The sequence below is a fragment of the Octodon degus genome, unplaced genomic scaffold (genome assembly GCF_000260255.1).
Source record: "Octodon degus isolate 3935 unplaced genomic scaffold, OctDeg1.0 scaffold00162, whole genome shotgun sequence".
Taxonomy (NCBI): Eukaryota; Metazoa; Chordata; class Mammalia; order Rodentia; family Octodontidae; genus Octodon; species Octodon degus.
Genome location: NW_004524738.1, coordinates 978420 through 990841, shown reverse-complemented (window position 1 = coordinate 990841; position 12422 = coordinate 978420). Strand labels below are relative to the sequence as shown.

At 46.1% G+C, this 12422-nt stretch overlaps 1 protein-coding gene across 1 annotated transcript in view; it reads right to left on the bottom strand.

Moving 5' to 3' along the window:
* Positions 1-12422, bottom strand: part of Eif2ak3 (eukaryotic translation initiation factor 2 alpha kinase 3) — a 91178-nt gene that overhangs the window by 4791 nt on the left and 73965 nt on the right. The window contains 3 exon segments of the mRNA XM_004649100.2: positions 965-1120; positions 6295-6462; positions 10980-11754. Coding sequence (XP_004649157.2) covers positions 965-1120; positions 6295-6462; positions 10980-11754 — 1099 coding nt within the window.

The window sequence follows — 12422 nt, the reverse complement described above, 5'->3', positions numbered from 1 at the left end:
CCCCTGCACCTCCCTGTCCCCTGCACGTCCCTGCCCCCTGCACCTCCCTGCCCCCTGCACGTCCCTGCCCCCTGCACATCCCTGTCCCGTCTTTCATACTCTTCACAGAATTCTTGGATGCACTTACAACCCTGACTGGTGACATCTGATTCCTAATTCTTTGCTTAAGTTTGGCCTGTTTTAGTTTCCTTTTTGGAAGTATTTATGGCCCTTTTTCTCTGCTGTTTTAAAATTTAGTTATTCAGCGACTGGGGAGATGGCTCAGTGGAATAAGTGCTTCCCTGGCAAGCGCAAGGGCCTGAGTTCAATCCCCAGTTCCACAAAAAAAAAGTTATTCTTTCGTTTTCTTTATCACCATTTATGTTCTATTCTTTGGGTTCAATTTGAAGGATTTTTTTTTCTTTTGCTCTGAATGCCTTCAGGGCAGGTTTGGCTGGCTTGAGTTGTGGGGATCAAACCACAGCAACCTAAGCCTGACTGCTTTGTTGAAGCAGCCCTTTGGGTTCAATTTGAAAATTACATTCTCTTCCACCAATGCTGGAAGTTAACAGAGCAGATCAAAGCTGGTCGATGAAGAAATGGTGTTAAGAGCATAAACTCTAAAAATATGAAAATAGGGATCAGGGACAACAACTAGCAGAGCTGCTGAGGAACAATGTGACAGGTGCTTGCTTTAAAAACACCTGTGCAGTGTCTGTCCTGGTGCAGCTGCCTGCTCTCTGGAAAGATCTACCTTGGCCCACTTTCACCTCCTCCCTTCTCCTATGAACAAATGGTTTTCCACACTTTGCTCTTAGCATCAATGTTCTCTGTGCAAGCCACTGCTAAATCATCGTGAATTTAAGCCAAGACAAGGAATGAATAATCCAGTAACACAAGGTTTTTGAAGACTGGAAGCAAACGGTCTAAAAATCCTTCCTGTGCTGGTCCTCTGCTGGCATTAGAATAAATGCTTCTTGAAAACTTCCTCTGGTACACTGTGGGTTATTCTGATATTTTCTGGGGAACGGTTCCTTACCCGCACTCTTTCCATCTGCGTGCTGAATGGGTACAGCAATTCAAACAGAATCAGGCCTAAGGAAAAGATGTCCACTTTATGAGAGTAGTTATTTCCTTGGATCTGAAATACATATACAAATATTTGTTAAAAAATGAACAGATTTTCCCTGCTGTATTTTAGATTGCTTTGATCCTAATGGTTTGTGTCTCCCTGTTCGTACCTTTTGGAATGGCAATGTTTATTTTGTGCCATTGAATGTTGGAAGTGTTTAACTTTTCATGAATTTGCCTTATATCTTGGAAGAGACTTGGGTGGACTTTTCAGTAATGCTGAGGCTGTTAGGACTTTAGCAACTCTTGGAGATGGACTAAAGTGTCTTTTGCATAGAAGGATGTGAATGAGTCATTGCAGGGACAGGAGTATAATGTTACTGTTGGTGTCTAGATATTCCCCTACCCCAATGCAGTCATGGAGTGGGATTCTAGAGGTTTTGATTGATTCATGGTCCAATGCTGAGATTACGGGATTATGGGATTATAGGATTATGTGAGTGTTGCAACCACCCCAGAGTAGGCAGCTTGCATACAATATAAGGGAGAAAAAGGGGCTTGCTCTCTGCTGCCCTCACTTTTGTTCTTATTACTTTTGCTGTTTTATTCCACCATGAACTGTTTCCCTCCTCCACGTGTCACCCTGCTTTGGAACCAGCTGAGTATGGCCTGAAACCTTCACAAACTGTTAGCTAAATAAACCTTTCTTTCCTTAAAAAAATAAAAATAAAAATAAAAAACGAACAGAGACAGTGCTGCCCAATCCTAAATTGTCTTAGCCACCTCTTGGTTTAAAATTAACTGTGTGAAGCGTGTCAGCAAAGAGTTAACTTCTCCAGCCCCAGCTGCCAGCCCGCTCGGGACACCAGGTAATTGCCTCCTTCGGCATCACAGAGGGAGGCGGCCCAGGTGCCGCCGCTGAGATATGCATCAGCAGAGCAGGTGGCAGAAACCTGGAGCCCAGACGCTAGCTAGCACCGTGGGAGCCAGGCAGCGCGCATTCCCCCAGGTGAAGCGTTTTCAAAGCCAGCTCTATCTACCTCCAATCTCATTCTAATCACCTTACCCTGGCCCATTTTTATGAGAAAATCTTCATGACTCCAAACCACTAATCAGTCCCGGCTGGCCTTCATTAAGGCACTTAATTGCAGACCCCTCTGCATCCTTAGTTGCATTTTTCATGTGCATATTTTTTATTCTTTACAACTAGATTATAAAGTCCTCTGGGGAAAGAACTGCTTCTTTTGTCTTCCTACCTTCCAGCACTCCGCTAAGTAGAGAGAAGCTCTCAATAAAGGCTTGTTAAAATGATTCGAAAGAATCACAAACGAACTCCTCCATTAGGGAAAGCCTCATCCGAATTACAAGTGACCTCCTGGTGACTCCAGAGAGCCCTTTCATTTGAGAGAATTTCTCCAGGCCTCCAGCTTGATCCCAGGTAGCTAGGAGGAGGGGGTTACCGGGAAAGGATCACCAGCACCAGCTCTTTGGGACTGCAGGCCAGGGCCAGGAGCCCTAGGCGACCTCCCCTTCCTCTGCACTGCTCCCAGCAGCCACCTTCCACACTCAGGCCAGGCCAGCTGCCTGCGCTCGGCAGGTGGATCCCAGGGAGCGTCCTGGCTGTCAGCCCTCCCCACACACTAGTGTTCTCCTGGGCCTTCCTGTCTGTCAGGCGGCGCTTGGCCGCGGGACTCCCTGTCCTTTTGATCATGCGTAGTAAAGACATTTTCCAAAGAACACTTCCAGAGCCGATCTAGATGGAGGCAAGGACAATGGGATAGGTGTGTGTGAAGTAAGGGGGATTAATGGCAGGGTGCCTTTTACAGTAATGAACTTCAACACAGCCCCATATTTCTTTTTAAAAAAATCTTTTGTGGGCCGGCAAGATGGCTCAGTGAAATATGCGCTTCCCTGACAAGCGCAAGGGCCTGAGTTCAATCCCTGGTTCTGCCAAAAATAAATAAATAAATAAATAAATGGACCAATAAAAACTAATTAAAAAGAAATTAAAAAAGTAAAATGTCCAAATAAATGTTGAGTAAACTGCTGAGCTGACTGAATACAATGCAGCCAAAATATTTTGTAATGCTTAATACTGCAGGAAATGCTCATGTTTTATTACCGTATCCAAAATGTTATAGAATAGAACATCAATTTTCTAAAAGAAGGGTACAGACAGAAGAAAGGTGCTAGGTAATGTTTCAGGGATTTTTTTTTTTTAATCAAGTAGCTTTCACTTCTTCTTTAACTTTGTTCCTTCTACTAGCTACATTCCCTAGCTGAAAAATTAACACATTACAAGAAAAAAGTGTCATTTGTTATTTTTAAGTATTAAATGTCAAAAACCTAAAACATCAGGAGTTAGGTATAAAGCTTCAAGGGAGGAAGAATATAATATGACCTTCCAGAGGTTAGACTGACTTTCACCACTGCAGAGATGAGAACAGGGTGTATTTTTTTTGTTGGCAACTACAACTAAGAATGAGTAAGTGTTTTCCTGAAACTCAAAATTCAAAGTATTATTTCCAACCACTTAGTAATGATTAATTTTTTAAAATGCTACTAGAAACCTCTTCAGTATTAAGTCTCACATACGACAATGTAGAAAAACTAGCAAGTATAGGGAAGTCTAAAACAGATTAAAATCCATTCAAAGTCCCCCTAGCCCAGAAGTAGTGACTGTTGGGGGCTATGACCCTCACGGTCCTTTTTCCGCTGAATATACATATGCATTTATTGCATTCTGCTACTTCTCACAACTTCAATTTTTCCTTCTACCAGGTCCTCGCCACATCACTTATCCAGGAGAATTCATTACTGGGGCCAAATGATTGCTTTTTCTACTTGCGCTAGCTTTGATACTTCTGGTTGCAAATAATGAAAACTTGTATCTCTGCTACCCTTTCTAATTTATTCGTGCACTCCCTCCCCTTAAGTACAGATGACCCTTCCGGTTGCCAGCCCTGGCGACTGCCCTGGATCTGGCCTAGGCTCCGCCTCTCTCCTGTGGCTCCTTCCTCTGCGTGCCCCCCTTCAGCAGAAATCACTAAACCCTTCAGCAGACATGCGCTTCTGGAATGAAGGTCCTGAAAACAAATTTACTCCACGCAGAACCTTGATAATGTCTATGGATTTCCATAGTTTTCATCTTTCATTTTTTCTTAGTACTTTCTATGAGTACTTCTACGTCACTATTGACCTAATAGTTACTCAGGGTAGGGGTAGGGGTTCGTTGCTAGCTAGCAAAACCAGAACCAAAGCAAACCTCTACAACCTCTTCCATTGCATTATGATTACAGGAAGACCCCACACACCACCGCCTTGGATTGAACCCAAGGCACTGCTCATACTAAAGAGCTCCACCACTAAGCTACCTTCTCATGCCATTCTACTTTGTTTTGAGACAGGGTCTCACTAACTAGCCTAGGCTGGCCTGCAACTTGTGATCCTGCCTCAGCCTCCTGTGGAGCTGGGATTTTGGTTTTTTTTACATTCAATTTCAGCATCACAAGAGTCACAGGCACTTATTCCTGGCTGGTTTTGTTGGCTTACCTGACAGCCACTTGTGTGTGTGTGCGTGTGCGTGTGTGTTTTATTTTCTGCGATACTGGGGAATTTTTTTTTTTTTTTTACAGGACCTTGGGCTTGCCAGGCAGGTGCTTGTGCCCTTGAGCTACCTCCCCAGCCCAGTCACTTGTAACAGGCAACGAATTCACAAGGCTCTGAAAGAAGAGTAGTGCGTGTCTCCCCGCACTCCCCCAGGCCCTGCTGGGTAGGCCTGCTGGCCCCTGCCCCTCTACCGCTATGCCTACAACCCTTCATTTCTTGCACATCCTTTTGGTTTTCTTAACATAAGCAAACCTGAACATATTTTCCCCCTCTTTATACACAAACTAGGTTTGCAAACTTTGATATTTTTGTCTTACTATGTAGTTCAGCTTTTTTGTCTTTTTCAGACGGGGTCTCACTATGCAGTTCAGGCTGGCCTTGAACTCACTTTGTAGCCCATACTGGTCTCAAACTCCCAACGATCCTTCTGCTTCAGCCCTCCAAGTGCTGGGGTTACAGGCATGCACCACCATACCCACAGAGAAAATGACTTTAAAAAATGATCACTCTGGCAGAGTGCAGTGGCCAGGGTTCAATCCCTGGTGTGCCATGCCAACTCCACCCCTGGGCACACTGAGACAGTGACTGAGACTGCAGCACCTGGGAGGCTGAAAACAGGAGAGTCCGATCTATGTAGTAAGACCCTGTAGACCTTGTACTAAATACAAAAAAAAAAAAAAAAAAAAAAAAAAAAAAAAAAGAAAAGAAAAAAGAAATGATCACACTGAATTTGATGTACTATCAAGGACGACTACCACTGATTGCCTGAAATGAACATTGTTTCCGTTTCCAACTACCTATCTGTACAGGTCCAGATTTTCTTTGTGTACATCAGAACCCACTACAATGGATTTAATACAGAAACACATATGATATCTAGTTTTGATAGCTTAGATAATGAAGAGATTCACAAAACATGTAAACATTGGGGCCGGGGAGATGGCTCAGTAGGATAAGCGCTTGACTGGCAAACGCAAGGATCTGAGTTCAATCCCCGGTTCCACCAAAACAAAAACAAAAACATGTAACTATCACTCCTTTTCATTGTTTTGGAAAATACTTTTCACAATGAATTGATAAAGCTTTATAAGTCTGTCAATATCTGTTTCTAACAGGGCAGATACTGACAGATGAAAGTCTCTAAGAAAAGCTTGCAGGTCTTCTGCCATTTTAACGGGTGTAACAGAGACTGAGACCTGAGGAACAGAGCCTGTGCATCGGAACCCAGAAAGGCTGACCAGGAGGCCGCTCTGGAGTTCCCGGATGTCTTACTGGAAGCTGTCCAGGAAGGGTCACAGAGGTCCACTCTGGACAATGTCTCTGCTGTTAGCTGGCTCTGAGACTGGTTTCGACAGAGCCCACTCAGGGCTAACTGGACACACCTCGGGAGGGTGACATTCAGAGTCTCTTTCTAAATCCCTTGCTGCTGCCAGATGTCATTCAGCTGGCAACAGCAAGTGTCCTGCGCTGTGTTTCTCTCAGTCGACCCGAGAAGGATGGCGCTGTGCTGCCCCTGGCACCTCACTGCCCGTTTTCATAGCCTTCTGCCTGGATCCTGGCTATTCTAATACAAGCAAGGCGGGAGGTTCCGCAGGGGCGCCTAGACTACCGCCCTCTCAGGTCCCAAGTGCTCACCTGCTCGGGGCTCATGTACAGTTTGGTCCCCACCTGCCCCGTGTGCGTGGCGTACGCTGGCATGGGGGTCAGCACTGTCTGCTCGTCCTCGTCCTGGTCCATGGCCGTCACCAACCCAAAGTCTCCAACCTTGACCACATCATCCAGTGTGAAGAATATGTTGGACGGCTGAAGGAGATGAACAGAAGGACGTGCAATGACCATGTGGAAAGGAGAGAGAAAAGATTTCCGTGACTACAGACAAGAAACACCAAAACCAGATACCCTGAAGTCTACTGCTCTTTACAATTGGCTCATATGAAAATAAAAAGCTTTTCTATGCCAGACAAGTAGTGTGGGATGGGAAGGGTGGCAAGGTGGACCTCCCGAACATCTCCTTGAGGAAGCCCTAGAAATCCACTCTCTATTGGGCAAGCCTCAACCTTATTGTTCTACATTTTTTCTCTACGTTTATAACTTAAACCACCAACGAAAATGCAAAAGGCATACAGAATGCTTTCAATGTGTCAGGTACTATTCTGAGCAATGTACTGATAACTCAGGTAAAACAATCCCTTGAGAAAGGTACCGCTCACCCCCATTTTACAGATTGGAACCTGAGGCCCAGAAATTAAAAAAAACTGCCCAATGTCTGCCAGCTAATAAGTGGTAGAGCAGCCTGGCTCTGTGAGAAAAGATCTTTTGTTTTGTTTTGTTTTAATTTTATTTATTTATTTATGTGTGTGTGTGTGTGTGGCCAGCTCAGCCCACCAGGGGGCGGGGCTGGCTGGCATGTGGTGCTGGGGGATTGAACCGCAGTCCCTGTGCTTTGCTAAGCTTGTTCTAAGTAGGTGCTTTAGACCACTGAGCCATCTCACCAGCCCCTTGTTTTGTTTTTGAAGTAGGGTTTCACTATGTATATTAGGCTGGCCTTGAACTCAGGATGTAGCCCAGGCTGTCCTCCAATTCACAGAGATCCTTCCACCTCAGGCTCCTGGGTAATGGGATTACAGGCATGCAATACCACACCAGCAAAAAGCGGATCTTCTGTCTCGCTGTCATGTCCCATAACAAGGAAAGCTCCTGCTCTATGGCTGCTAAACACTATTGGATGACGAGTGGAAGGACACTTTTTTTGAAGTGTTCAAAAAAATACAGGGCCTCACTATGTAGCCCAGGCTGGCTTGGTACTCACTGTGATTCTCCTGCCTCAGCCTCCCAAGTGCTGAGATTACAAGTGTGTACTACCACACCTGGGAAGTATGCGTGTTTTAGTTTGTGTGTGAGGAGAGAAACAAGACTATCCAGGGGAATAAGGCCTCTTGGCTGGCAGCCCCTACACCACCTCTTCTAAAACCCAAATGTGCAAGACCAATCTACATGCCGACTTCTATGTGAAAGCATTAACAGGGTTTCTATAAGCCAGTGTCCCGTGGGGTCATCAAACTCAAAGTCCCATCTACAACATCATTCCCCCAGAGGCTATCAGGTAACACGGCACAATCCACCAAATAAGGAAGCCAAGTAGTCCTTAAAACTGAATCTCATGCTTCAAATACTGCCAGAAAATAGCACTGTGTTCCCAACATCCAAACTGCCGCTGTACAAACTGAGCTCTGGACCAGCGGCCCACCACTAAGCCACATCCACTCCCAGCCCTACAAACTGCACTCTCAAGCAGTCCAATTACTGTGTGTAGCTGAAACCTACGCAGCCTGCAGATCTCCCACGAGCACCCCTGTCCCTGAGACCGCGACTATGCTGTCCCATTCCTTCCTCCCTGCTGCCGTCCTCTGATGGCCGATGGCGGTTACTTCTGCACCGGAAATAGGCAGCACTGCTCCTCCTCGTCCTCACTCCCTGCGTACCGCTCCCACAGCAGCTGTCCTGCTCGGCTCCAGGAGCTGCCTTCCTCCTGAGCACAGCCTGCAACAACCCCGCGGTTGCCTACACCAGACCAAAAAAATTCCCTCTCTCCACAGGGAGGCTGGTTTAAGCTGGGTCTGAGACTGAGCCCCAGACTTCTGGCCGGTGGGGAGAGAGCTCTTTCCTCTGTAGCCCCAACCCCAGAGACCTCTGCTTTGGTTCCAATCTAAGAAGTCTCTCCAACGCACCACGGCTTCAGAGGACCATGAGGGCTCTGACTTCATCAGTGGAATTCACTGATGAATCCATGACTCGATGGCTTTATTGGGAGGTGCTGGACACTTAGAAAGGGGAGCCTAGTTGAAGAGAGTGGTCGTGGGTCCCCCAGGGACTCTGTCTTGCTCTGGGCCCTTTCCTCTATGGCTCCCATTTCTCCCTTCTTCCTGGCTGCTGTGAGTAAGCGCAGTTCTCTGCCACACACTCCTACCCCAACAGACTGTCACTGCGGACCCAGCCACAGCAGGGGCAGTGACCACCGACTTGAGCCTCTGAAACTAAGCCAGAAGCAAGCTTTCCTCTGAAGCAGCCAGGAGGTTGACTAAAACCCTTGGAAAGTGAATCGTGAATGCCTATCAGCGGTGCTGACTGCAAGGGGAGAGCCCGGCTGAACACAGAAATAAGAAATGAGAGAAGAGAGAGGCTAGGTTTGGGCCCAATCACTTGATCCTACCAAAAGTTTTACAACTATAATCCTCAAGTTTAGTCACGTGGGCCAACAAAGCTCCTCTTCTAGCTAAATCAGTAAAGTGCTTTGGGTTGCCAACCAAAGAAAACTCAAAACGATATGAGCGCTAGAACATGCCAGGTAGTGTACTGGGGCTCTAACAGGTGAATGGAATGGACACTGTTCACACCACTACAGAGACTGGAGCACAAATAACCTAGGTGTGGTGAGGAGGCAGGTGAAGGGGACAGGGCCAGCCCTCGCCCTGTGAGAAGCCCCGGCAGGTGCACCGCAGCAGGCTGGCCGCCACTGTCCTAGGCAAGCTCTCTATCTGAAGAACTGAGGAAAGTCTGAGGTGGACAGAGCACAGGACTAGGGAGCTGGAGCGGCAGGAACGGAGCACACCGAGGACCAAATGTGCCCGAAATACAAACAAGGAGGGTAAGGGAAGACTGACTGGAGACTTCACTGAGCTCATAAAGGCAGGTTATAATGTAAGATAATGTAGTTTTACTTCTGAGAAGAAAATTTTCATGGTATTTTTTTCAGCACACTAAACATCTTTGTATTTTGAAGAATAAAACTATTCAGATTTCTAGAAACTAAAGATGAAATTAACCTTTTTCTTTAGAATTTTTGAGCTGCATATACAGAAAATCTTTTTTTTTTTAATTTTCCAGCTCTTTATTTTGAATACAATGTACAATATTTGAAAATTCAGAAAGACAGTTTATCTGGTGCCTCTTATGTTTGCCTCCCACCTTTGGTATTCAAACAGCCTACAATGCCTGTTTCTTTCTTATCACAATTTTTTTTTTCGATTTTTTATTTATTTATTTATTTATTTTTATTTTTTCCCATAATTTTATTGAGAACAGAAAATCTTTAGACAACATTTTGCATTAAAGAAATTTCACCATCTCATTTATATTATAAAATTAACAGATTATTCACTGTTAGTGAAAACGTAATTATACTGTCTTTCCAACTTGGCATGTGTGTATGGCAAGCGTTATAGCCGAGTGGAGTGAGTCCATCAGTCGGCCATCTCCTTCCAAACCTAAATGGCCACGACTCTCTCAAGTTGGAGCTGTCTGCTCTCCCATGAGCAGCCTTCTCCAACCAAAGTAAGTCCTCGCTGAGCTTTTCACTTGGTGCAACTCCTAGCAACCAAGTTTTTTTTTTTTTTTTTTTTTCCGGAACTGGGGATTGAACTCAGGACCCTGCGCTTGCCAGGGAAACACTTATTCCACTGAGCCATTTCCCCGGCCCTAGCAACCAAGTTGTAATCAAACCAAAATCAATGAAACACATCCATTATATATAGCTAGAAATTATACTGGAAAATCGGATTTCTAATTCTTATTCCTGTTATCCTAAACCTCCTAAAATATACTCAAGAGTTTAAAGAAAAAAAAATTTTTAAACAAAACAAAACAAAAAAAAAGAGTTTAAAGACTTGCTGGTGACTTTAGAAGAAAATAACTTTTGCCCAAATACCTACACTGGTCCTGAGGTGAAGTTTGTGGTTACATAAATAAAACTGAAATTATGTAAAATGAATCCAAATCTGTTAAGAACTTAAGCTACCTGCACCAGATCAAGATCCACACTCACTACACCTAGACAGTGACCACCCTCAGCACGTGAATGGCAGAAATTAGTTAAATAAGGCTCCTGGGCACTTACTTTCACAAACACAGTAAGGAAATTCTGCAAGTTGTGTAAGAACTCTCACAATGCGGCGCACTGCCCCAGTGCTACTCTGCACTATACGTGAGAAGCACGTGGCTGGCGGCTTTCCAGCCAGTTCCTAGTGGCCCCATGCTGCCCTGCAAAGCCCACCAGGGCTGCTTGCATCAGGGTTTTAGGAAAAGCAGAGAATAACTGCTTGCGGTGGATTTTACATAAGGACTCCTCTCTCTCCTTTAAGACCACCACAAACGTTATTTAGAGAAAAAAAAAAACCCATAAGCACACTACAGAGGGAGAGCGGGACATGCAAGAAGCTGATGTTTTTTCTCCTCCTGTGCTCCTCAGGGTCCTTCCCTGAAAACCTGACCGTCCTGCAAGTGCTGCGCTGAGCCCCAGGACTGCGCAGAGTCCACACACCTACCTTCAGGTCCCTGTGCATGAGCCCTTTACTGTGCAGAAACTCCACGGCCTCGGCGATCTGCAGGAAGATGTGCAGACACACGCCGCGCTCCCGCTCCTCCAGCCTGCACCGCTGGTTCATCCAGTCCTTGAGGTTTTCCTTTCTGCACAGCTGCATCTGAATGTAAAGATACACCTTTGGAGAGCTGGGCTGGAGTTTCTCTGCAGTGTTCTTAGTGAGATCTAAACTTAAAGTGGTTGGTCGTGGAGGAGAAATGGACAGGGTGGCTTCCGAAGAAGACTTGCTGCTGGAGTACGGGAAGGCAGCGAATTTACTAGCACAGTGGTTGCCGATATGCACCCGGTTAGTTTTGAGCTCGTCTTTACTGGATGCGTTATCACAGCCGGAATCCTCAAACACTATAGAAGAGGATGTCTCCCTTGACCTTACATTGGGAGCCTCTGAAGGACAGAGTTCAAAGGAGTGCCCCTCGCCATTGCCATCCATGGTGCCGTCCTCCACGTCGCAGTCTGTGAGGCAACTGTCCTGCAGGTTGTGCGCTGCGTCCGCTGACCCACTGCTGTCTCCGCAGTCTGCTACCGACAGTTCCAGCGGGAAGAACTGGCTGTCGGAGGAGCTGGTCTGGCCACAGGAAATCCCCACAGAGAAAGACCTGCTTCTCTGTGGCGAAGGCGCGATGATCTCGATATGCTCCTTTGTGGAGAAGGGATCCACCCTGCGGATCTTAACAGATGGTGCATCCATTGGGCTGAGAGAGCTGAGGGGCCAGTCTGTGCTAAAAATGGGAGACACACAGGCAGGAGGTGACAATGCGCTGAGATGCATTTTTTGTTACAGAGACTTCACCTGTAATAAAGCTAGCTAGCAAATGACCAACAGCAAGACACACAATCCACTCCTGAAACACTGTGACTTGAAAGATTAATTTATCCTTCTAACAGTGATCTGGGGATCTAGGACGATCACACCAGAGGAGCCAAGGCTGTAGTGCACAGTGCTGGCCTGAAGAACACCACGGGAGAGCACCCAGGACTGCCTCCCGGCTCTGACTCTGAAGTCTCCCAGTCTGAGTCACAGTAGCTCACAGTTCCTTCAGACAAAGGTCTCGGGATACACCGAAAGGTCCACTGCTGCCAGCCACCCAAGGCGGCTTCCACGGGGCCATCCTTTCTAAGTATACCCAGTTAGTGCGGGCGAGGCTGTCCAGCTACCTAGGGTTACCTTTAACTGCAAATATAAAAGTGCTTCATTGGCCAAGCAATGGCCGTGACTCATCCACATGGCTGACACTGACAAAGGATCTACAATCTGAGGTACAGGATCTCAGGATAAACCCTGAAGGGAATTCACTGACCTTATCAGACCCAAAAGCTACAACTCTTGTTGCATAGGTCCTGCTTTACCTTGGTCTTAACCATTCAGCAGAAAAGTATAAAAACGAAG